At 38.8% G+C, this 24,560-nt stretch overlaps 1 protein-coding gene across 2 annotated transcripts in view; it reads left to right on the top strand.

Annotated features, from left to right (window-relative positions):
- PHKB (phosphorylase kinase, beta) overlaps positions 1-24,560 on the top strand; it is a 65,624-nt gene that overhangs the window by 449 nt on the left and 40,615 nt on the right. Inside the window, exons 2-9 of one of the 2 annotated variants that reach the window (XM_009070035.1) lie at positions 2,107-2,219; positions 7,682-7,771; positions 9,526-9,664; positions 10,296-10,395; positions 12,936-13,043; positions 14,965-15,045; positions 18,241-18,356; positions 22,120-22,183. In XM_009070035.1, the coding sequence (XP_009068283.1) occupies positions 2,165-2,219; positions 7,682-7,771; positions 9,526-9,664; positions 10,296-10,395; positions 12,936-13,043; positions 14,965-15,045; positions 18,241-18,356; positions 22,120-22,183 (753 nt within the window). In that variant the 5' untranslated portion in view covers positions 2,107-2,164. The remainder of the gene's footprint in view (positions 1-2,106; positions 2,220-7,681; positions 7,772-9,525; positions 9,665-10,295; positions 10,396-12,935; positions 13,044-14,964; positions 15,046-18,240; positions 18,357-22,119; positions 22,184-24,560) is intronic. The other variant, XM_009070036.1, reaches the window with a different exon arrangement.

Raw genomic sequence — 24,560 nt, forward strand, 5'->3', positions numbered from 1 at the left:
CCCCGCCCTGCCCCCTCCTCCCCCTTGCCTTCCTCCCTGTCCTGTTCCCTGCCTCCCTCCCTGTCCTGTCCTCTCCCTTATCTCCCTCCCTGTCCTGTCCTCTCCCTTGCTTCCCTCCCTGTCCTGTCCTCTCCCTTGCTTCCCTCCCTGTCCTGTTCTCTCCCTTGCCTCCCTCCCTGTCCTGTCCTGTCCCCTGCCTCCCTCCCTGTCCCCGCCGTGCCCAGCCCAGCGCCCTGAGCTCGCAGCTGTGTGCAGGGCTCGGCTGTGCCCCTGGGGCCGAGGAGCAGCTGCAGGTGGTTCTCAGGGGTCACTCCCAGCGCTGTTAACAGAGGCAGCTGCGTTCGGAGGTGTTGGTTAAGGCAGTGATATAAACCTGTCGGACAGGGGAAGTGTTTAGGGGAAAGTGTTAGGATCTGTCTGATTTCTCTCTGGGGTCAAGGTAACTTTTTTATGGCATGTAAGAGTTTCCTGTGCTGAAGGTGGACTGTGTTGTAGCTGCATTCTCGACCGAGTGAGAGGATGGTGTTTGCCTAGTTGACTTGAATCTTCAAAGTTCAAAAAACTCAACTTTTAGCTTATTTTTTAAAGTTAAGTGTAGTCTTTGTAGGGCTTTTATTGTAACGGGAACAGTGTTTCCCAGCGCTGTTTATTTACATGCTATACATCCTGTCAAAGTCAATATTTACCTATGCCTTGGTTTTGTTGTGCTGCAATTGACCAGATAGTGTGAAAGGAACATTGACTTTACCAGGGCTCTAAGGATTTGGTAGTTTAAAGCCTTGTCTGTTTCATTTGTCTTGGAAGATTTGACTTAGGTGTAGTGTTGACTTGAAAGTTCATGACTTAGACTATCCACTAAAAGAGTTGTTACTCTGTGGGTGATGTGGTTACACAGTATTGTTACCTGAAAGCTGATTGACTAATGTACCCTAGAGCTGTGCAAAATGTTGACTTTGAGGTTCCTTCCCATGCAGGCTCAGGCCCTGTGGCTGTAGAAGGCATTTGGGTGGTTTTAAGTGCTTGAGTCTTTTTTGACTCCTGCTGCCTCCTTTTTTTTTGTGAAATGTATAAAAAAAGTGACTTCTGTGCAGTGATATTGTTATTGTAGTTCACTTCCTCCTTTCCCTGTTTGTAGAGATTTTGCCTGGAGATTTGTTTGCAGAGTTGTAGATAATAACTGAAAAAATGTATTTACTCAAGAAATAAACATCCTTTTAGTAAAAATGCTTTTCTGATGATGGATCTGATTTTGAAAAGCAAATTTTATGTATCATCTTTCAGGTAATATAGCTAAAAATGAAAATCATGTTCTTGTTTATCAAATGTTTTGCTGCATCTTTAGAAGTAAGTTAACATTTGTATAATTTCACCGACTTTCTGCTTCCTTTCTGGCCCTGGTATAGTCCTAGAGTGACTGAAGCTCCCCCAGTTCACAAACAGTTCTGTTTTGTTTGGTGTTAGTTTGTTTTCTAGCAGGAGTAAGATATAGTAAACATGGAGTGTAGACACATGTGCCTGAGACTCAGGTTTTGTAGCCAACAGCAATGTATCATTTAAGACCCAATCCTGTAGGAGGGAATCCACAGCTTCATGTTTATGTATATTGAATTCTGAAATACATTTTTGCCAGTAAAACTAAATTTTATTTAGAATTTTTTCTTCCTTGAGCAGTAAACACTTTCATTAATTGCTAGTAAGTTAGGAACAGATGAAAAAGATACTCATTAGCTGACCAGTCTGAACCCCCTGAAATTTTGGTTACTTTAGAAAGCATAAACTTCTTTAAAGATTTGGAAAAACTTGTCATCATAATGACAGACACTCTTTTCTTATTGTACCTTCATTTAGTGCCATAAGTAATAGATGTGACTGCAGGAAACATCCTGGTGTAAATTTCACATGAACTTGTTGTAGTCTGTGTCCTGTTACTCAGATAAGTAAAAGTAAAAAAAAATAACAAAACAAGAGGTTAGTGCAGAAGAAGGGAGCACAAGATGTAACAAACCTTTACTACCCTTTGTGCTGTGCACTCTGTCATGTTAATAACTCCACTAACATTGCTTTCACTTAATTTAATGCTGATTGCCTTTAACATTTACTAAACAGTTTTGACAATTGCTGTGGCTTAGCCTGAGCCGTTTGTGATTAGCTGCACCAATTTGAAATGGCCAATTGGGATGATGACAGAGCCTCCTCTGCGCATGCTTTTGTAAAGTTTGGTAAGTGTGCAGTTCTGTGTTTTGGTTTTGTTTGTGGCTGTTTTAATTCAACAAAAAGTAATTGTGTGTTTTGTGTTTCATGCAGTGTTTTGTTTTTTGGCAGCAGTTTTTAGCATGGACAGTAGAATTAAAAACTTTCAGCTCTCCGTGAAAATTTCTGAAAATTGGAATCTGCTTAGATTGAAATCTGCTGTCAAATCTCCCTGTTTTGTTTCTCTTTTGTGTTCTTATAAGTATCTCTCAGTGTAACAATCTCTGAACTGAAATTTCAAGTTTAAGATGACAGTCATGTGAAAGATGCACTAAGAATGGTGTTCAGAATTGACTCCTAAAAAACCCCAGCATGACTGGGTGAGAGATAAGAAATAAAACTTCCAGTAAGTCAGCCCTCGTTCCAAAGCTTGGCGTGTGGAAATTAAGTGGAAGCAAAGTGGAGCCCTCAGGCACAGCTTCTCAGGTACAACAGAAGCTGCAATATATGAAGTTGTCAAGACCATTACTGTGGTTTCAAAAGGAGTTTGGGAGCAGATTAACCATACGTGGCACTAACTGGTCCGGGGAAGACTCTGTAGGACTCTTGTGTAGTCCCTGTTGAAATTCAGAAGCAGAACAAGTGCTGGTGAGAGTAACCAGGTCAAGGGATTTCAACTGGCTCTTGCTCTCAGTGTCAAAGAGCATGTGAAGTGTTTAAATTGTAATCAAATTTGACTCTTTTTACTTTTTTTTACTCTTTCCTAGTTTTTATATTGATACTTGATGTTTCTGTTGTTACAATGCAAAAATAAAGGTTTTTAGTAGTTTGAAGAGCTGTTGAGTACTCAGAAGTGGCACTGCCTGCCTTGAATGTCCTGCATGGTTTCCTGCCTTGCTCGTAGCATTTCCAAGGCTTGTGTGGTAGGCTTTGGCATTTTGGTTGTGTGAAGCTCCTGTGTCCTGGCATGATGATCAGTATTTTATTTCTGGTGTTCATTAGCTCCTGTGTGCTATTAGCTACTATAAATCCTGAAATCAGTAATTTCCATTAAGTATAATATACTGTAGAGAGAAATCACTTCAGATGATTAGGAAATAAGAAAAGGACTAAATAAATTGGTGCATTTTTTCCCTTTCTGGTGACCAGGGACAGGACCCAAGGGAATGGCCTGGAGATGTCAGGGGAGGGTTAGGCTAGACATTAGGAAAAGGTTCTTCCCCCAGAGGGTGGTTGGGCACTGGAACCCAGGGCAGTGGTCACAGAGATCCAGAACTTGTTTCTGCCAGAGCTTAAGCATTGTCCAAACTCTCTCAGGCACATGGTGAGATTGTTGGTGTGTCCTGGGCAGGGCCAGGAGTTGGACTTGGTTGGTCATTATGGGTCCCTTCCAACTCAGGGTATTCTATGATTCTGTGAAATGCTAATTGAATTACATGCACAGCTTTTTTTCTTTTGGCCTGTGCTGATTTAATTATGCAAATACACACTTCTGTTTTTGTTCTGGCATGTGAAGTGTTGGAAACAAAGTTCTTGCCACGATGCTTCCATTTGTTTGTGATTAAACTTCGGGGAAGTGTTTGTTTAATTCTGTGCTTTGAATCGTTTGGATAAACCATCCTTGTTAAAATACACAAATCTTTATTATCCATAGATTAGGTCCAGAACTGTAATTCAGCATTCTAATGCCTGTTTTTCTTTAACATCCTCAATTACTGCCATCTTCAAGGATCTGTGTGTGTTCAAAGATTCCACACACACAAATTTGGGAGCAGGGGTGTTTAAAAGCTGTGTTGGCCATAGCTTCTAAATCTAAACACCTAGACAGTTTTTATAGCTCTTCCCTGAAGAGCAATTAGTGCTAAGCTCAAGTATAACTGGAATAAAAATGAGGTGGATGGTGAAGTACTTTAACATCAGGATGACATAATATTTTTAGCCTCCAGAGGTTGTGCATACGTAAGTGTTTACACTGCTAATAGCTTACTTTGGAGAACTTTCCTTGCTTTCATTCACTTTGTATTCTGCTTAGAGAGATAATTAGATTGTCAGGTTTTCCTGGAATTGTACTGAATTTCATCTACTGGATAAGGTGTTCTTATACTTTCCCTGTGCTAGCTAAGAAATGCCTTGTCTATCACTTTAGTTCTGCACTAGGATTTGTTGTGTCTGTTACCAGTGACTGAGCTGAGATTCTTTCTTGCTATTACCTTGAAAGGAAATGACTGTCCTTTTTAGTAATTCTTCAGCTTGAAGATTGGTGAAATCATATTACTCTACAACCTGTAAATGGTAGGAAATGAAAGGGGATTAATTTTCATTCAGAATATGGATATAGGGTATTTATAGTCAGTGCACTAAGATAAACAGGGATTTAATTGGACTTGGAATCAAGATTTTGAGTGTTCTCTTATCAGACCTTAAATTAATTATGAATGCAGGAAGCAGCATTTTGATTTCCTATCAGTGTTTTACTGATTTTGAAGTAGGCACTGCCTTGCAGCAATCCACTTCTGGAGTAAGGGAATAACTGTCATACTTCCTTCTTTGTGGAAGAAGAGCTGTGCTACCATGTACTCTATTTAAATGTTGTACAGGGTTTGTCACACAGCTGAAGAAATACTAAATCCACAAAACAGTTCTTTTATATTACTTCCTGGCATATCTACTTACCTAAAATAAAACTCTCACTGTATGGCTACAATGAAGTGATACATTTATGAAAAACAGTATTTAAAATTAATGTCCTCATTCTCTTTCTTCCAAATGCTAACGTGCAAACGAGACCTCCAGGGTACTATTTGCATATGTCATTCTGTTATGTTTAGAGTGGTGCAGTCTTGCTGTTGTCACTTTTTTTTTTTTTCAGTTTGAAAACCTACTTTAAATACATAAATGAAAATAGCTTTCTCTGACAGATTTTTGTCTTGCTGAAATGAGCTCTTGAATTTTGGAACAGGGTGTAGATGGTTTTTGGTTTTTTTTTAGCCACCTTAAAAATAGCTTCCACGGTGTTATGGTCTGACTACACAAGCACAGGGAAGGAGCAGCTAACTTGGGGTTTGTCCTGGCTGGTTCTTGATTAGGTTGTGATAGTAATGAAACATAATTTACCACATGATTTCTCCAGGAGAATGCTGTACACACCCAAGCAAAACAAACTATATAGATGCTAATGAGAAATTAATGAAGAATATGTGAAAAAAATTGATTTAAGCAAGTTCTCCTACTTGGAGATGGGAGTAATTTTGAGGAATGCTTTGGAGTTTTATGCCTTGAAAAGCATTTTCTCAATTTGCTTGAACTTTGAATTCATTTCACCTCTCTGTTTCATCAACAATCTACTCACTACTCACTGTTGTAATGTATTTCTGTTAGTAAAGTTTCAAACATCTAAAATAATGTACGTTGTAGGTGATGCTGCTTTGACATTTCCATCCTCTTTACTCTCTTCCATCTCCTTTCTGCACAAACTTGAACCCTTTGCATGCTCTAAAAGAGAAGAATATGCTTTTTGTTCGTTATAACTTTATTTTATTTCTCTGTTGGCCACAGAGGGTCACAGATTGTCTGGTGAGTATGTACATTAGAATAATTCTGGTTTAGGCTCTTTTGACTTGTGTGTGTCAGTGTGTGCCTGTGAATATCCCACTGTGTTTGGTGGTGCAGTGCTGGGGTTAACAGGCTGCACCAAGTAGACATTCTGAACCCATTTCACACACAAAGGGCTGTGTACAATGCATGAGTTATACAATTAAACCTATGAGGAAGAATCTTTATTTTGCTTTTGAAAGCCTAGTAAGTAAATATTTGCCATAAATTTGCTACTTTTTGTGCAGTAAGTGACTTCATGAAGATTTTTTTTTTCCTTTGCTTATTCTGTCCTACTTTCTCTGAATTGCCTTAGAAAGTTCCAGTTACTGCAGGTCACTGTGCTGTGTGTTTTTGCAGTAGGACTGAGTTCACAGTACAGCACTGTAAATCCTCAATCTTCTCACGGATGGTGTTTCATAGGCAAAAAGAAGTAGCAAAATAAAGTTTTGAAAAACAGATTGAAATTGGTTCAGAATGTTGAATTATTTCTTTATTTGTAGCAGAAGATATGAAAGGTGTGTTACAGTACAAACTTTTATTTTCCATTGCAGAACAATTGCATTTCTTCTGACTTCAGAATTTAGGCAGCTCTGGGGTTCCCTCTCAGGCCCTTTCCCATGTGTTTGTGTTGTTTGTAACTTAACCTCTCCCAGTGAGGGAGGGAAAGGCTGTGGGGGAAGCTCAGATATGTTGGGAAACATCCCCAGACCAGCTTTGCTCAGCTGACCCACAGGGCTCTGCTCAGGGAGGGGTGGATTTTATTTTTTAGCTGCTGTGGTCACAAACCAAAAGTAATACTAAATTGGGGGTGAAGTTTGAGTTCTTGAGGGACAAGAGGTGTTTTACTGTCACCCAGACTAAGGATTTGATTCACAAAACTCCTGTCCCCACTCCATGCACATTGACCTCATTTGGATGAGAGTTCTATATGCCTGGAGCTGTGCAGGGATTGTGAAAGAGCAGTTGAACAGGAGCACTCTGCTGTGTCCTGCCAGGATTGCTGGGCTGGCAGAGCTTCCCTGGCACTGCAGTCCCTGAGCTTTTCAGCAGGGCAGTGTGCGGTCCGGAAAGGGAAAATTCTGCCTCTTCCAGCTCTCACATGGCTCTGTAGGAGATCCTGTCATCCAGGGCACTCAATGCAGTCCTTTGTGGAGGGACAGCTCTATGTTGCTCTGACATTAGAAGCTGGAAATGGTTCACCCCAGTCATTTTGAATAGGTAGCTCATGTCAGGAAAATTGACTGTTGAGGTGCTAAGAAGGAAGCAATAAATATGTGGGACATTGAGAAGCAAAGATTTGCTAGCTTTGTATTTCTCTGGAATATAGGGGATTTGGGGGGTTTATCTGTTGGAGAGGTTGTTTAGGCTTTGGTAGTAGTGGGAACAAGCCAACCCTTTTTTCCATTCCAGCCCTGAGATCAGCTGGGTGGGTGCAAATGAGGTTGGGGTAGGTACATCATTGAGTGTTGTAGGTGTTCTCCACTTTAGAAATCAGGCAGGGAAGAAATAGTTAAATCTGGTCTACTTGTATCCCTTTTCTGTTTTTCTATATATCTTCAGGAATTTTGTCTGTAGCATACTTAAGTTCCCTAGAAAATTCTTAACATTTAATAATCTCTTCAATAATTAACTCTACATTTATGTAGCGTTTGCTGGAGCTGAGTGTCTACAAGGCATTGGAGATCCAGATGGAGATCTGGTTTGTGTAGACAACTACTGTAGATAAAAATGTGTATAGAAATCTCTTCTCTGGGATTGTAGAAATAACAACTTTTTTTATTGTACTTTTGTATGACAATGAGGGGAAAATACCACATTGCAGTAATTTGTAGCAATATTTGAATCATGAAACTAATGCTGATCTTGACTTTGTTGGTGTTTTTCCTTTTTTTTTTAGGTTCTATTTATGAGCCACTTAAAAGTATTAACCTTCTAAAGCCAGAGGGGGAAAGTCTGTGGGATAAATTGAATCATTACTATAGAATTGGTAAGTTAATGATAGTTCCTACCATGAAAAATTTTCGGTGCAACTTATTTAAATATTTGCAGTTATACTTAGGGAAATAATTAGCTTTGTCTTAGAATAATACCTGTCCTTAATAAGGATTTTCTGAGAGGTGAAGGGATCTGTCACTACAGTTCCTCATGAGATTCCTGTGATAATGTAGTGTATGCATTGCTTGAAAAATCCTGAGCAGCAAATAGTGTTCAAAATTATCATCTGCATTTGTCAAATGGTAAATAGATTCTGAGTTGCACCTGATGGACTTGGATGGGGAGGGGCAGAGGTAATCTGAGAAGTTTTTGATGCTTGAACTAACCCAGATATGAGCCAAAATTGATGTTTGCATGGTAAATATCAGCACTACATCATTCCTACTTGAGGATCATTTTGGATAAAGAGGGAGCACAATATTGTGGCATTAACCAGATACAGCTGAGGAAAGATTTAAATGGGAAACAAAAAAAATCATTCTTGTGATGCTTAGAACAGTTTGGCAGGTGATCAGTGAGAAGTTCATTTTTTGTCATCAGTGCTGCCATGATGTCTTCTTGTGCTGAATTTTATTGGTTAGCTGACTTGAAGTCAACTTCAGTGTTTTTCTTTTAATCGTGAGGTTGTTTTAAACTAAAACTGCTAAAGAAGCAATGATTTATTTTGATTGTTTGGAGGGTTAGGAGGTTTGTGTTAAAATGGAGTCCTGCATGGATTCTAAAATCAGCATTTTTAACAGCTGTGTAATAGTGTTTAAAACTTAAGCTTTGCTCAGGCAAGGGTATAGAATACTGAACAATTTTTCCATCATTCTAAAAATGTGGGATGAGACTCCACGTTTGGTTTTAGAATAATCTACAGTGACTTTTTCAGGTAAGATTTCAGTTTTTCTTAGAAGGTATTAAGACACTGAAGAATCTAATGAAAAATGTTGTAAAACCTTATAATTTTCATGTAGAATGCTTAATTTCTAACACATAGCCAATAAAGAGGCTTTTTTAAAACTGGTGCTTGATAACAATCTGGGAAAAAACTGCTTTTGTCTCTTCTTATGTGCAGATTGGTGTTAGAAAGGTTATGCTCAAGGGCATTAGGCTCAGGTTCAATCTTGTAGCACACTGGTTATTACATCATTTTAGAAAAACAATTCACAAAATGGAAAATATTAAAGTACAAAAAATCAAGTACTATTTATTGTTTTTTCCTGTCCTGTTGTATTTTTATGTTGAGGAACTGAGTTAAGTAATTATAGTTGTCCTTCCTCATTTACTCACTCCTATTAAAAATGTTGATGCAGTCACCTGGCCTAAGTTAAAAATGTAGTTTTTGTGAGTGAGTTCTGCAGAGTAAGTGTTGAAATGCTTGGGGAGGCAGTTGGCATCCTGTAGTCACTTTTTCATAAAGGAAATGACTGGGTTGCATTGTGGAGATGCTACAAAGTGGTTTGTGCTAGAACAGTCATATAAATAGCTTTGAATACTGTTGTTTTTTTTGTAAAATGGTCTAATTTGACTGAAAAAACCAAGGTAGCCACATTGTTTTGTTTCTCTTTGTAAAATGGTCTAATTAGACTGAAAACACTAAGGTAGCCACATTGTTTTGTTTCTCTTACCTTTCTTTCTATTGTTATATGTTGTACATGCTCTAACAGGTTGTTCACACCTTGATTTGTTCCTGAAAATCGATTGAGAAACTGGAAGAAACAGAATTGTTGCTAATGCCCTTTTTATTTTTCCTTTGTCCAGTTAAATCAACGGTGTTGCTCTATCAAAGTCCAACCACAGGTCTCTTTCCCACAAAGACCTATGGGGATAACCAGAAGGCAAAAGTCCAGGACAGTCTCTACTGTGCTGCCTGTGCCTGGGCATTAGCCCTTGCCTACAGGTGAGGAACTTCTCCACTCACATCTCTGCCATGGTACATTCTTTCTGTCCTGCAGTTCCCCAGGAAAGTTTGAAAAGCTGAAGCTTTGTCAAAAATAGATTTGTAAACCCATAGAGATGGTGCAAGTTTCCAAACCTCAGTGAAAATAGCTGCTAGGGTGGAAATGTCACTCTGCTTCTGGAAAGTAAAGATATCTTAATATAATGTAATTGGTACCAAGGTTTGTAACAGAGGAACTAATGGATGCTGTTGAAAATCAAGGTTATAGTGGCAAGTTGTCCCAAGGAATATTGGGAGAGTTCAGCATGGAAAAACAGGCTGGTTGCAGGTACTAACAATCCAGTTACTTGCAAGACACTGAACGTTACAATACAGTCAAGATTTTACTTTATTTTTCAAATTTTGAAAAAGAAATGTTTATGGAAGTTGCAAGATAAACTAGCCAAACCTTTTATTATTACTGTTTTTAATAAGGAAAGATGAACAGGGCTATAAACATGTTGCTAGGAGTGAGGGCACCACTGTCCAACAGCGTTAGTTAAGTGCTTAATATTCCAAAGCATTAATGCCTCCTTTTTTCTCCCCCCTAATGCATTTCCAATTTGTTTTACGAGTTATCTCTCTTCCCCAGGCGTATTGATGATGACAAGGGAAGGACTCATGAGCTGGAGCATTCTGCTATAAAGTGTATGAGAGGAATTCTCTACTGCTACATGCGTCAGGCCGATAAGGTAACACACTGTGCTGTGGACACAAGCACTTGCTTAATTCTAGGGGATTAATTAGCCTGTGAAAACTAACTTGTAAATATAGATAAAGACTCCAAAGGGGAGTGCAGTGTTCCTGTGTGGCCCAGCTCAGAACAGCTGCTCCATTAGCACCAGGCCACGACATTGTTTCAGGCTGTAGAAGACACAAGTGTTTCCTGGGGTAAACTGCAGGGTGTGCTTAAAACTTCTTTGGGCTACTTTGGCAGTTATTTGTCCCATTTAAATATTACACCATTAGTAATTGTTGTGGGAGTTGTGTCTTTTTAGTGATTAAGTGGAAAGATGTAGAACTTTGAGTTAATGCTGATGAGTTTTCTCTGCACTGTTGTCTTGGTTATTGCATTTGCAGTTGTTCTCTTTACCTAGGTGGTAGTTTTGATTATTTTGCTTGGTTTCTTTAGCAGACACTTTCCAGTATTGTTTGGCTCGATGGTGTAAGTTTGGAAGGGCAGCAACCCAAAATAGACAAGGAAATAGAGTAATTTGCTTATGTTCTAACATAGCTGATTTATTCAGTCTGTAGTCCTCTTGTGAGTATGCCCTGAATATTCAGTGCTTCTCCTTACCAAAATTTAGGTAAGGTGGATTCATTTGTGTGGTGGTTAGCATTAACTCTAGAAGTAGTTAAATATGTATGTATTCCATGTGATGATTTTAAGTTTCACATCACTTTTAAGTGGATTATTAGAAGCAGTTTTTGTGTAACCACAGCTGAGCACACAAACTGAAATGTGAAGTCCATGGGCAGGTGATATCAGGAACAATAATAACTAGCAGATCAGATGTATTGCCAGTTGTATTTATCCTGACTTTTTTCTGGTTTTTGCCCTGTTTCTTTGTAGACTTATGTCTTTAAATAATCTGGACCTTGTTACGTTTGAGCTGTTGTTTTGTGCAGTTGTTTGTTTTGAGGCTGCTGAGTGCAGCTATGAACAATGAGCATGAAATGATCACAGGTGCCACCCTGCTGACCTGCTGCTTGTCAGGTTTTGCCTCGTTCATTATAAATGGTTTTCTTTGCCTCCAGTGTGATAATAAACAGTTTCCAGTACCTAGCAGACATAAGTCAAGCTGGACTTTGTTCTGGAGGCTGTGTATGTGTTGGCCTGATGGAGAAGGAGCATGTCTTTTAAGAATCTGATTTATATGTGCCCAAGGCATGACTGGAACAGCTGCTGCTGCTTCTAACAAAAATTGCAGATGTTGTATTCTGTTGCTGATTAACATAGGAGTTATGACCTGAACTGTATTTAATGTGTTTGTGGAGCAGACATGAAACTCCACAATACAGCATTGACTTTCTTGTTTCTGAGGCACCCACTGTATGTTATGTATGATTAGTTGGTAGAGGAGAATATTCCGTGAAGTTGTTGAAAATCTTGTGAAATGTGGATCAGGTACTGGGAGTGATGGTTGGAAAATTCAAATATTTGTTGGAGAGCAAAGCATGACTTGAAGATTTATGAAGAAAGGTCGTTTTGTTTGGTTGGTTTTTAACCTTCCTCCTTTTCTTTGTGAATTGAATTCCTCTGCTCTCTTGGCAGCTGTCTGTCAGTCCAGATTGTTTTCTCAAACAGTTTTGTAAGGGAGCAGACATTGTATTTCATGACAAAAATGGAATCAAAGCTACTTTAAAATGACCCCAGTACTTAATTCAATCCTTTGTTGTTACCCTCATCCACCTTAGTACATTCCACCTCCACTGTGAGAGACTCTGTATCTTAGAGGCATATTCTGAGGTCCAGTGAGAGTGTCCATGAAGAAAAATTTACTTCAGTCTTGGGCATTGTTCTTCCTATCCATGATCTGTTTGCTTTATAATCTGCTAGAGTCTGTAAACATTCCACTGTACGTGAGTGTCACAAACAGTGCTCACCAAGTTAATTCTTTGTTCTCCTATGTGCTCTTTTATACTGGATATTCATAGCTCTTGCAGCTTTTCATCTCCCACATGATCTACATGGTGCAATTTCGGAATGCTTTCTATGTCTTAGCAATTATTATTAACAGTAATTTTTTTGTTGTTTTAAAACCTTTTTCACATTGTTAAATGGTACAGTAATTATTTTGTGGATCATGATTCAGAAAAAGTAAGAACTCATGGGCCAGGACTCTATGGGTACTTTTCAGACCTGTGAATTCAAGCTAAGTGTGCTATACTTCAACATGCTTTTGGCTAAGATTTCAGCTCCAGGAAAACGTGGTGGTGTTTGTCCAGAAGATGAAAGCAACTGAGCATCTCTAGCTTTCTCTTACAGATCTCTTTTATTTTTCTACCAACCCCAAAGAGATTAGATAAGTGGGTTGAATATTTGTATTCTTTAAGTGTATCTATGCTTGTAAGTATATATGAAATAGATTCTAGTAAGTGTCAGGAGCTGTTGTTTGTAAGTTTTACATCGTGGTCACGTAGGGGAACGTTTAAATAACTGAGGTCTAGTGAAATTGTGGTTGCTGAGTACACTGAACTTCTTGACTTGGATTTCATGTTTTACTTTTAGGTTCAGAAATTTAAGCAAGACCCCAAACCATCTGCATGTCTACATTCTGTTTTCTGTGCACGGACTGGAGACGAAGTGTTCTCCCATGAGGAGTATGGTCACCTGCAGGTAACCCTGAGGTGTTCTCCCACGAGGAGTATGGTCACCTGCAGGTAACCCGTGTGGATGTGTCAAGGAGGGTTTGGCTCATTTGCAATCATGTTATTGTTGCCTCTCTGCTTTCATGGTGCAGCTGTCTCAGTTTAGTTAGCTTTGTAATGTATGTAGTGTCTCAGTTTGGTTAGGTTTGTGCTGTATGTGGTGAAATTGAGATTCCTTCTGCATATTGTGGTGAAAAAAACTATTTTGAACCATAACTCAGTGCCTGAGATTCCTTCTGCATATTGGGGTGAACAAAACTATTTTGAACCATAACTCAGTGCTGTATTTCGGTCAGAAGGTACTGAAATAACTGGGGGATTGTGGAGGTCGATGGTTGGTTGTTATGTTTTGGTCAGAAGGTACTGAAATAACTGGAGGATTGTGGAGGTCGATGGTTGGTTGTTTACAAAGTTGCTTCTTTTTGAGACCAACAGATGGCTGTTAATAAATAATCCTGGCAAAAAAATGTTGTAGTCAGTGAAGTGAAAGATTTGTGTCATTTTACAGTGAATATTTTTATGAATGTTCCCAGCTTAGTTTCTGTAAGTTTGAGCGATTTTCGTTCATAACAAAGATTTAATGTACACTGACACAGTTTTGTCTAGGTAGGATTTGTTGTTCCCTACTTTGTGTAGTCGTTCCTAGTCAGATTCATTGCATAACTGAATTTTTTTAGTCTTTCTTTTTTCAGAGTTTTGATCTACTCCGTTGTTTTATTTCTCCTTCGCTTCACTTTCACACCATTCTTTGCTTTCATGACCTTGTTATTTTGCATTCCATAACCCTGTACACTCTTTTTTAGTTCAGAGATTGCTAGTGAAATTACTCAGAAGTGACAGGAGGTTGATGATTATTTAATTTCATGGTGACAATGTTACTTAAGTAGTTCGTACACTAAATGTGTCGGATTCAGAAAATGTGTGAGCTGAGAAAAATGCTCTGTGGAGTTGTCCTAAATTAGCATTTTGGACTTGGATGTGAAGCTTCCTGAAAAAGCATGTCTGTATCTGCATGGGGAGACAATAATTTCAGGACCTGGGAAACACTCTGTGATACTCTTTTTGTGGCAGCTCAACCCTTCCCATAAACATGAGTGCACATTCCCTTCTGTCATCAGCATACCTCAAACAATAAAAGGTGTTCAGCTCTGTGGAGACAACAGCAGGGAGGAATGAGAAGTATTATGTTGCCCTTATTGCTGGATCAAATCAAATGTTTTGGTTTAGATGGTTTCTCTAAATTTTGTATATAAAGATTGTGGGTTTATACCTCATTGAAGCAAGTTACTGTGCCAAACTTACTTTATTTAAGTTTTCCAAATTCTCAATTATAGCAGAATTTTGTAATAACCAGTAGTTTTCCTTATTTCATCAATGAATTGACATTATGGTGCTCATCTGTACAGCTGCTAGAGGTAATTGGTGTTAGCAATAAATGCAATGTACAACCACAAAAGAAAACAGTTTTCACAAATCTAATCATATCTGAATGCTGTAATTACACTCCTGTCAGTTGATAACACTAAAATTGCCATTAGGGATGAAGTGATTTTCTTTTTAGGTGTGCTGTGTACTACTCAGTCTTCCTTGCCTGTTTGGAAAGCTACTTGCTGATAAACTGTCAGATGTGTAAACGTGAAACAGCTTGTGACTAGTTTGAAATGATTTTTAAAATGACACTGCATCAGAAGTTTTAGGGGCTCCTGCTCATTTGTGGCATTTTTTCCTATTGATTGTTTCCACCTCATTAGATCTGGGATAGTGTTTTTGAAGAAGCAAAACTGTTACAGTGGAACTATCTTTGTTAGTGAATAATATCACATTTAGTTTGTTTATGTGACTTCAATAAACATAAAGTTAATTGTAGTTTCTGTGTTTAATTACTGCAGATCAATGCTCTGTCCTTATTTCTCCTCTATTTGGTTGAGATGATCTCTTCGGGGCTGCAGATTATCTACAACACAGATGAGGTACAAATCGATTTCCCATCTTAAAACGTGTTTGAAGTTGTGTTTTTTCTTGGTTTTATTTAATTACCAACTGTAAAACAGTTGCTCTGAAAATACACTGCAGGTGTTCTATGCTTTTAATGGAAGTCAGAAAAGATGAATGGAATGAATGGAGAGTGAAATGAATTAGTAGCTGAAAAAGTGTTAGATATGCAAAGAGTAAATGTGACATGACATTGCAAACTTCTGTAGTTCCCTGCTGTTGGTGAAAGGTACAAGGTCAAGAATGAAAAGGTCTGTTAGGACAGGTAACTTCTAGTTGTGGTGTTCTCACTTCTCACATTATTTCAAACTGTCAGGCAGTACATCCTGTCCAGTGGAATTTCTGTATCCTAAATAACAGGGCTCATTTTCTGGGAAGCTGAAGGACTTTCTTCAAGTGCATCTGAACCTGTGGGTGTTAAGAAGTTTTGCTGCACCTTTAATTGAAAACAAAACAATTATATGTCATGATAAGAGATGTTTGCAGAGATAGTTAACTCTTCTGTAAATAAGATAATAATAGCCACCATGGACTTGACTGGAGCATAAGTCATGCCAGGATAACCTGCTGTCCTGCTCTAAAATGAGGTTGTGTTTTGAGACTACAACAGAAAGCACAGATATATGTTAATTTTTTCCTTTTTTTTCTTTCAATTTTCTTAATCTGAATTTGTTTACATTTACTCTGTTCTGTTTAATAGTTACTGCAGTATTGCCTTAAAAAGCTTAAATGTACTACAGTACTACCATTAAAAAAAAAGATATTCCCAGTAATGGTGTATTTGCATCATATTTATAAAACATTCATCTTCATTAATCTCTTTTTTAGATAACAAGAGAACCAAGTGTTGCAACATGTCTCCTTTCTTGCTTAGTTAGATCATATGATAGGTCTGTATTATCTTCCCTGAATTGCCTTTATGTCTGTGAGGAGGCAAATGTATGTAATTATCTATTTACTTAGCTTGATTTATAATTTATATTATCCTCCAGATGTTTGCATTTAATTACAGATTCTGCAGCAAAAGTGCCTGTTTATAGACTCTCCAGTCAGTGGATATTCTCCACTTCTTTGTCAGGATGTAGTTTTCCTTGCAACTGTACCTTATAAATCTCTGGACTATGGAGATTTATCCTCAGATTATTTTACCACAGACCTGTATGTTCTGTTAGTCTCTGTGCAGCTTCAACAGTTGCCTGTATTCTCAGACCCTATTCATGCCATGCAATGATGATATGGATGAAGATGATGATTTGGAGAAAAGAGGACTGTGTGGAGACCTCAGAGCGAATTGTCAATATCTGAAGGGCCTACAAGGAACCAGAGCCTGTGTTAGGAACTGCAGTGATAGGACAAGGGGGAATGGGTTCAAACTGAAGGAGGGGAAGTTTAGGCTAGATGTGAAAATAAAGTTTTTCACTGGTGAAGGTGGTGAGACACTGTCCCAGGTTGCCCAGGGACGTGGTGGCTGCCCCGACCCTGGTGGTGTTCAATCCAGGCTGGATGAGCCTTGAGCAACCTGAGCTAGTGAGGAGGTGTCCCTGCCCAGGGCAGGGGTTGGGGCTGGATGATCTGTAAGGTCCATTCCAACCCCTAAATTCTGTGATTCTATATTCCCAAATTTTCCCACATGTGTAGAGAACGTTCAGCACAGTGGCACTGTGGATGTGACAATCTGCTACCCAAGCATGGAGTTGGATATTTCTTTCCAGTGCTGTCATTGCAGGGTGTATTTAGGCTCTTCCCCTCCTCAGAGGAGCAGAGCTAGCACAGTGGAAGGTGCTGGCAGATGGTAGATATTTGGCAAGCTGTCTGCATGAATATGTTTGTACACACAGCTCTTGGCTTTAGAGGCAATCAGTGCCTGCTTGATGTCAGGCATGGCAGCTGTCAGTGAGCTACCCTCTAGTTTCATCTGTTTGCAGTTGAAAAATTAATTTAATTGCATCTTTGCATCCCTAACAAAGATAACAGTGTGTGATTGGGGCTGAAGGAGAGCAGCTCTCTGCATGTTCAACAGTAGCACTAGTGCTGCATCCATGCTGGATGTGTGTTCTTTATTACACCTTGGTCTCCACATGCTCAGCTTTTGGATAAATAAGCTTAGCACACACAGTGTGTAATTTCTCTCAGTGCCATAGCATTGGTTTGGTTGTAGCATTTATGTGCCCACGATAGGAGTGATTTGTTCTCTGAAGATTTTAGTTTGCATCAAGCTATCTGCTGCCTTTTTTTAGTGTCATAAAATATCTGTAATTGACCATATTTTTTTTTTCCAAACATCATCACTGGTAGAAGGTAATCAGTAAGGTTATTTATTTCTATGTAGTGCTATTTGCCTCCTCAATTAGCTGAAGCATCTAAATTTCAGTTATTGATAGAGGTAGGAGAAGCCACACAGTTAATCACTGGGAGTTCTGACTTCATTCAGAGACACTTCATTTTAGTCCATCCTAATGCTAAATTACAGGGGTGAATATACTGGGCATGACTAAAGAGTGGGACAGTGCTTTCTTGAGAGTAGTAGGTCTGAAAAGATTTACTGTACAGATAATTGTACACGTGCACCCCATGGTGAAATGTTAGCAGAAACATATAAGGTAGAGACAAACATTTACAGAATGCTAATATTGCTGGTGGAATGGTATTGACATAAAGAGTGTGTCAGAAACAGCAACTTTTCAAGAGTTAAACATAGAAAAAGACAAAACAGAGGTATATAGGTAAATTAAAAGGAAAGCAAAAAAAAGAAGTTAATTTAAAAAAAGCACTGAGATTTCTGTGTCCTAATGTTGTAGGATTTAATTTCTTTTGGCTTCTGATGTTTGTAGGATAAATCTGTTTAGAAAGATCCAAACACAACTTTTGTGGAGCTCTTCAACTATGTGTCTTGAATATGGAATAATTTTTATCCCTGGCTTTGTAGGAACTTTCATAAATCATAACATCACCTCATTTGTGACAGCTCTTAACATTTTGTGATTCAGAACTGGTTTGAAAGGGAACACCTGAACTTGGGAACACCATTCTCTGGTCTCAGACAGCAAAGGACAGAAGGCACAGTGCTGGTGGCTGAGGAATAACAGCTTTATCTTTTGGGGAAAAAAAAAAATGAACAGAACAACTTTTCTTTCCGTTTCCTCCAGTCAGTTTTCTTCCTTTCTTACCTATAGGTGTCCTTTATCCAAAATCTTGTGTTTTGTGTGGAAAGAGCCTATCGTGTGCCAGACTTTGGTGTCTGGGAGAGAGGAAGTAAATACAACAATGGCAGCCCAGAGCTGCATTCCAGGTAGGTGAGCAAAGGTAGTTCTTGCAGTCAAAGCAAGGAAATGAATCAAAAGAGTTCCTGGGGCGAGTTAAAAATAATAATGCATTAAGAGACTGTTTGAACTAAATTAAGATTCTCTAAAGACTGAGAGATGTATTTTGGGAAATGTGAAGCATAATTTCATCATCATATGCCTGCTGAAATAACCACGGAGATGCTTAGCTGTTTGAGTATTCAAATGCCAATAATTATGTGCAGCTGCATGCAGATAATTCAGAAAATGGTGTTCAGAACAGTTCAGATTCTTGAGGCTTGTGCAGTAGAGTGGATTCTCAGAAGTGTTTAGGGACATCCTGCGTTAAAAATGGGTTGAATCATGAGTCTAGATTTTCTCATCTCCACCATGCTGGGAAGAAGATGCTGGACACTGGCAAAGAGCCTAGTGCCAAGCTTTTATCCTGGTGCTTTGGATGCTCCAAGTGACTTGGTGTTTTGAGCCCTGTCCCAAGAGATGGTTAGGAATGCTCTTAACATTCTAATGTCAGAGTGATCCCTGAGCCCTGTCCCACGGGATGGTTAGGAATGTTCTTAACATTCTAATGTCAGAGTGATCCAGGTCATTGCAGTGGAATTGCTCACGTGCTCTCTGTCTTGAAGGATCAAATCTGTAATCTGACAACTTGATTTTTCTAGTGTTACTGTTGCTTTCTTCACTTTTTGATTTCTGAGGGTTTATTAATTGTAAAAATTGCTGTAACTTGGCTATCTTAGGATTTTTGACATGTTGTTGCTCATCCTAAGGGCTTACAGAGAATCCCCACGTGTCTTTTGGTCTTCAGCATTGCCAAAGGAATCTCTGTTCTCATTTGAGAATGAAATCATTTTTCTTGCTTCACATAGAGGCATGTAAATTTTAACCTATAGAGAGAATCACATGTCATTGCAGCAAAACACTTAATTTAGGTATTTTTTTCAGGTCTCTTATAGAACCTTTGTACCAATACGAGAACTGAAAAACCCCAGTTGTAGTTATATAATCTGCTTTAGTAGTTTGCTGGAGTTCTTCCTGTGTCTGTAAAACTGTCAAATGCCAAACTACATGAGCATCCACCTGGAGAATCCTATGCTTCCACATCTCACCTTGTCCAAATGTGCAAAAGCTACACTGGAAGTCCTGTGTCTCCTGTTATTTGCAGCATTCTGGTTATTCAGTATGTGAATTTCCTCCAGGGAAAAACTGAACATCTTTTAACCAGATGGAAATGGGCATATTGTTTTGTCTTAATCTAGGCTGACATTTATAGGTTGGTTTTTCTAAGGGTGAAGTTTTATGAGATGGACTGAGCCAATCTAACAGATCATTGAGCTAGCACAAAAGGGAGCTCGGTCCTAATTTAAGTAGTAGACTTTGGTCATCAAAAACAAGTATTGTCCCTATTTATCTTTCTTTGTGTGCATGTTGATACTCTGCCTCGCTGTAGAAGACTGGTAGGCAATTCCCCTTGTTCTCATAAATCAGAAACAATGAAAGAGGAACGTGCCTCAAAAGATGTATTTGGGTATCACTGAGGAGAGCCCTTGGTATGTTAAAATATTCTCTGTACTTTTCTTATGCTCCTATTGTAGTGTATCTACCAAAGAGAGCTGTAAAAATATTGGGTTTAGAATTTAAGAAGCAATTATAACCATCAGGTCTACTCAAGAATGATCTATGTGTGTCTTCAGCAGTTAGGAACCCCAAAGTGTTCTCTGCAGTGTCAGTATTTAAGTATGTGCATCCTGACCCCTTAAAGCCTACTCTGTTAGTCTATGTACAGTGTGTGTTTGCTTTCAGAATGAGAAGTTAATTCTTCTCTTTTGTTGAAAGAGGTTTTCTTTTTAAAGAAGGTATTATATAATAGGAAGTCTATGAATAGTAGCTGCAAATTATGGCCTGTGTTAAAAGATGTAGATATTTTAAGCCTTCACAGTCCTGGGATTCTCTCTTAGTACAGCTTGGAACACTTGTAATAAATGATAAATAGCAGCACACTCTGTGGAGCAAATCTGCACTGATGTATGCAAATTGATGTGTTTTATTGGTTCAAAGGCAAGATTTGTAACAGCTTTTGTTAGAGTGTGATCCCTTCCCATACGGCTGAACTGCTGAAAAATTCATTTGTCCTGTACCCATTTGATGAAGCTGTTCTGCAGCATCTGCTGAGCACCTCTGCAAAATGCCTTTGACATCTCCCAGATGTACTGGGAGAATAATGAAATTGCCAAAGTGCAGCATCTTCATGTTGCAAGTGTGGGACTGTGGGGCCTTGATGTTGCTCTTCTCTCTCGTGTGGGTGTTACATTGCTGTAGTGCTGTCCTTCCTTGTTCTGCTTTGGTTTATATAGCTGTGAAATTCTTGATGTGGGATTTTTCTTTTTTTTTTTTTGGTTGCGTGTTTTTAACACCTTTGTGGTGTTTGATGTTGCAGTTGAAATGCAGCACTGAGATGGAGGCAAGACACTGAATGGGAGGAGGTGTATTTTGCTCAGCAGTTGCTAAGGATATGCAGATTTTAATGTTTGCCCTCAGGTGTTTTTCTGAGAAGGGTGAATTAACACTTGAAAGTTACTGGCAATTATGAATGATGTTTAAGTGCATTTACTGAATCCTTTTTAGCAAGCTGGAACTAGAGTTTCTCTAGGTTAGTCTCACCTTCTCCTGCCCAAGACAAATTTGTCTCAAATTTCTTTCAGGCAGTATTTTGTAGACAGGCTGAGTAGTTTTACATTATCTGAGGATCTGTGGTTGTTGCTGTTGAACATTTATTACTTCTCTACCTTTTGTCAGTGACTTTTTCCTTGCTCTGAAAATATGAGTGTTGGTATTAAAAGTGTCATTTGAAAGGGAAAAGAAGAATATGAGATTGTAGCATGTGATAGAGATTCCAGTGTGCAGCATTGCTCTGATTTTCTGTGGATGCAGTTTGATGATAATACTTAGTTCCCATGAACTGAGTTCTTAGTTCTGAACCATCATGCCAAGTTGTTTGATGGATTGCAGGTGGTAACTGGAGTAGAACAGTGTTTAGGACAATCTCATTTTTGTTTGGGTATTTGAAACAAAGCCAGAAAAATCATTATGCTCAGAGTACTTCTGAGTTCAGTTTATTTCTTCACCACATTCTCCAGTCCTAAAAGCTTTACCTGATCAGAAGACACAGAAGTGAGGGATTTCACTGCTGGCAGCTGCTCAGAGCAGGATGTGGTGAAACTGGTCACCTTTCTCCTGGTGAGCCAGTGAGCGATGAACCCCATGAGTGCTGTTTCTGGCAACATTTCAGAAAGGAAGATGAAGGTTTATAAATAATCAAGTGTGAAATAAGTATACCATTTATTGTATCAAAAGCTAGTCAGAAATCAGTCTTGGGAAGTTGAGTGCTTGAGAGCTGAGTTGAAAAATTGTGCTGCAGTGAATCCTCTGTCAATACACTCCTAGCAAGACCTTGAAACACATAATGCCAGATGCCTGGTAGCAAGGTGAGAGCAGAAGTGCTTTTTCCAGATGGTCCCTGACATTTGAAGACAAATAAAAATGCTGAATAATATTTAAGGGGGGGGGGGAAAGGCAACTCGCCACCAAAACAGCCTGAAATTTGCTGCATCATCATTTAACTAACATGAAGGTTAAGTACAAAATTCAAATCAAGAAAAGACCATAGCTCTGAAAGCTATCAACTGTGTGAAATTGTAGCCTGGGCTTGAATGATGACACCTCTGGGTTTTTGTTGGTTTGTTTTCTCCTTAGCTCCGTGGGGTTGGCAAAAGCAGCTTTAGAAGCAATTAACGGGTTCAATCTCTTTGGAAATCAGGTAAGAAAAGTGTTTGTTATCTCTCTTTTTTTTCTTTTTTTCAGGAGAAAAGTGTTTATCTCTCTTTTTTTTCTTTTTTTCAGCAGTAATGACTTACACTGTGGATGCTTAGAAATACCTAGCCAAGTTTGTTAGATTCCTGTTTTAAAAAAAGTTTGCAGCTTGATTGCTCCTGTTTCAGTACAGAATTTGACTAAATTGTTAGTGTCTTTGCTATCAAGAATTATTTTTTTCCCCTTATAAAAAGAAATTCTAAAAAGCTTAGTCTTAAAAAGAACTTAGTTGCCAAAACATTTTTTTCCTTGAGGATTGTCTCTGTTGATGATAGTGAACTTCTACCTACAGGCATTATCTTACTTTTGTCTGCTTCCTTCATGTGGCTTTTGATCAAGACTTGGAACAAGCTACTTTTACATAATCCCACTGGTTTACTGGGTTTTAATGTCAATATGCTGCATAGCTGTAAAATCTTTTCCCATCCCTTCACATGACTTGGCTCAGCTAGGAAAGCAAAGCTTTCCTGAGCTTTTTTATATCTGGTTTATATTCCCCTTCTATGTGCATCTTTCTTTTTGGTGTTACACCTCCAGTTGTCTGTAGCTGAAATAAAACAATCCTCTCCCAAATGAATGGTTTAGAAAATGTCCAAACAAGAGATAAGTCATCCATTTTAAAGGCTGATGTCAAGTGCTAAGAACTAGGAGCTAGTAAGGACCTTTAGTAATGGTCAGACATTATACATGCATTGTCACTAGTTCAGAAACAACTTTTAACTGTTATCTTTACCTTCCCAACAGTTTCATGCACCAGCAAACATGACTGCTCGTTTTTTTTCAAATTTTTTTTCACTAATTTCTGAACTTGATGAATAAACTGCTGAAGCAAGATCAGGTTAAATGCTCTGAGCATTTATTTCTGAGATATTTAGTTGGCATAAACAGAAACCATTTTGACCTTCAACCCATGGCATAGTTTGCCTTTGTGCTTAGCTCCAGCTGTGTTCCAGTAGCTTTGAGAAATCCTGTTGAGCTCTTCCAGAGAGACTTGTTTGCAGCTGCACTGGTACAACCTGCACAAGTCAGTGCTGGGGTGACAGTCTGCTCGTGACAAGATGAGCATGTTTAAAGTCTGACCTAGGCAGAGTGTGATGGAATCAGCTGTTTGTACATGAGCTACATTTCCTGGATTTGTCTGGGAGGAAATTTTTTTTTTTTTTAAACAAGCCTTTAAATTGTCCTTACTCCAGAACTTTACAGCCTTTAGAGAAGTGAAAAATAGTTCATTTGTAAAACAAGATGCCTGTGGGTTTCTGAAATGCAAATGAGCCTGCTTTGAATCCCTAGAGGATCCTCCTGTAGCACAGACTTGGAAACTGCACGTGCACACATGGAGGCAGGTTGTGTTCAGAATTTCCAGATGAATTTAGAGCTTTGTGAATGATCAATCTGGATTAAGAAGAAAGTAACCTAATAAATCATCAAAACAAATGGTATTATTTATGTACATTATTAGCTCTAGTCAGTATATGTCTTGCTAGAATGATTAAGAAAACAGATTATTTTTCCATGAGGACAGTGGAATAAATGCCTTGTTTACCCTAACAAAGCAAAGGCTGAATATTTTTATGATAACTATGTATAATTAGAGTGCAGCTGAGGAACATGTAAGGAAAAAAAACCCTGGAGAGATGTCTTGGTGGATGCTGGTACGGCCACACAAAAAGGATGGGTAGCTGCTTGTGTACAAACTCACTTGGAAAGTAAAGTTTTTTAATAATTAGGATGGGTTTGAAACAGTTCTCCTGGAGACTAGTATGCCAAAAAAACTGACTACTGGTTAGGAGGAATTTGGTGGATTGATGAAACCTTGTGCTCTGGTACTTGTGACCATATCAGAATGAGTTGGCATTGAATGTGTCTTGCAAAGGGGCGGTGACTCTGAGGTTCATCATCAGTTGCAGTATGTGAAGGTCTCCACTCAGTGACCTACTGCACTGAGTTGCTGAGAAATTCCCTCTGATAATACTGGTAAATGCTGCTGGTTCTGTTTAAACAGTGTCTCTGCTGTGGGAATTTTTCCGAGTGTTTTAGGAAGTATCAAAAAGCTGAGAGAGAGGTATAGTGTAAAATTACAGGATTTCATTGGGAAATAGATTTTGTTAAGGGGTAGATGTTGATAACACAGACCTTAGAGTAACTGAAAAGCAGACAATTTCTATTTGCTGTGGAAATCTTTTTCCATTGCAACACCTGCTGAATACCCAACTATTTGTGTTCTAACTGACTTGTAATGACATACTGCCAATGGAATCCTGGGCTGCATCCAAAGGAGTGTGGACAGCAGGTCAGAAGAGGTGATTCTTCCCCTCTACTCTGCT

Source organism: Acanthisitta chloris, unplaced genomic scaffold (assembly GCF_000695815.1).
Source record: "Acanthisitta chloris isolate BGI_N310 unplaced genomic scaffold, ASM69581v1 scaffold6192, whole genome shotgun sequence".
NCBI classification, from domain to species: domain Eukaryota; kingdom Metazoa; phylum Chordata; class Aves; order Passeriformes; family Acanthisittidae; genus Acanthisitta; species Acanthisitta chloris.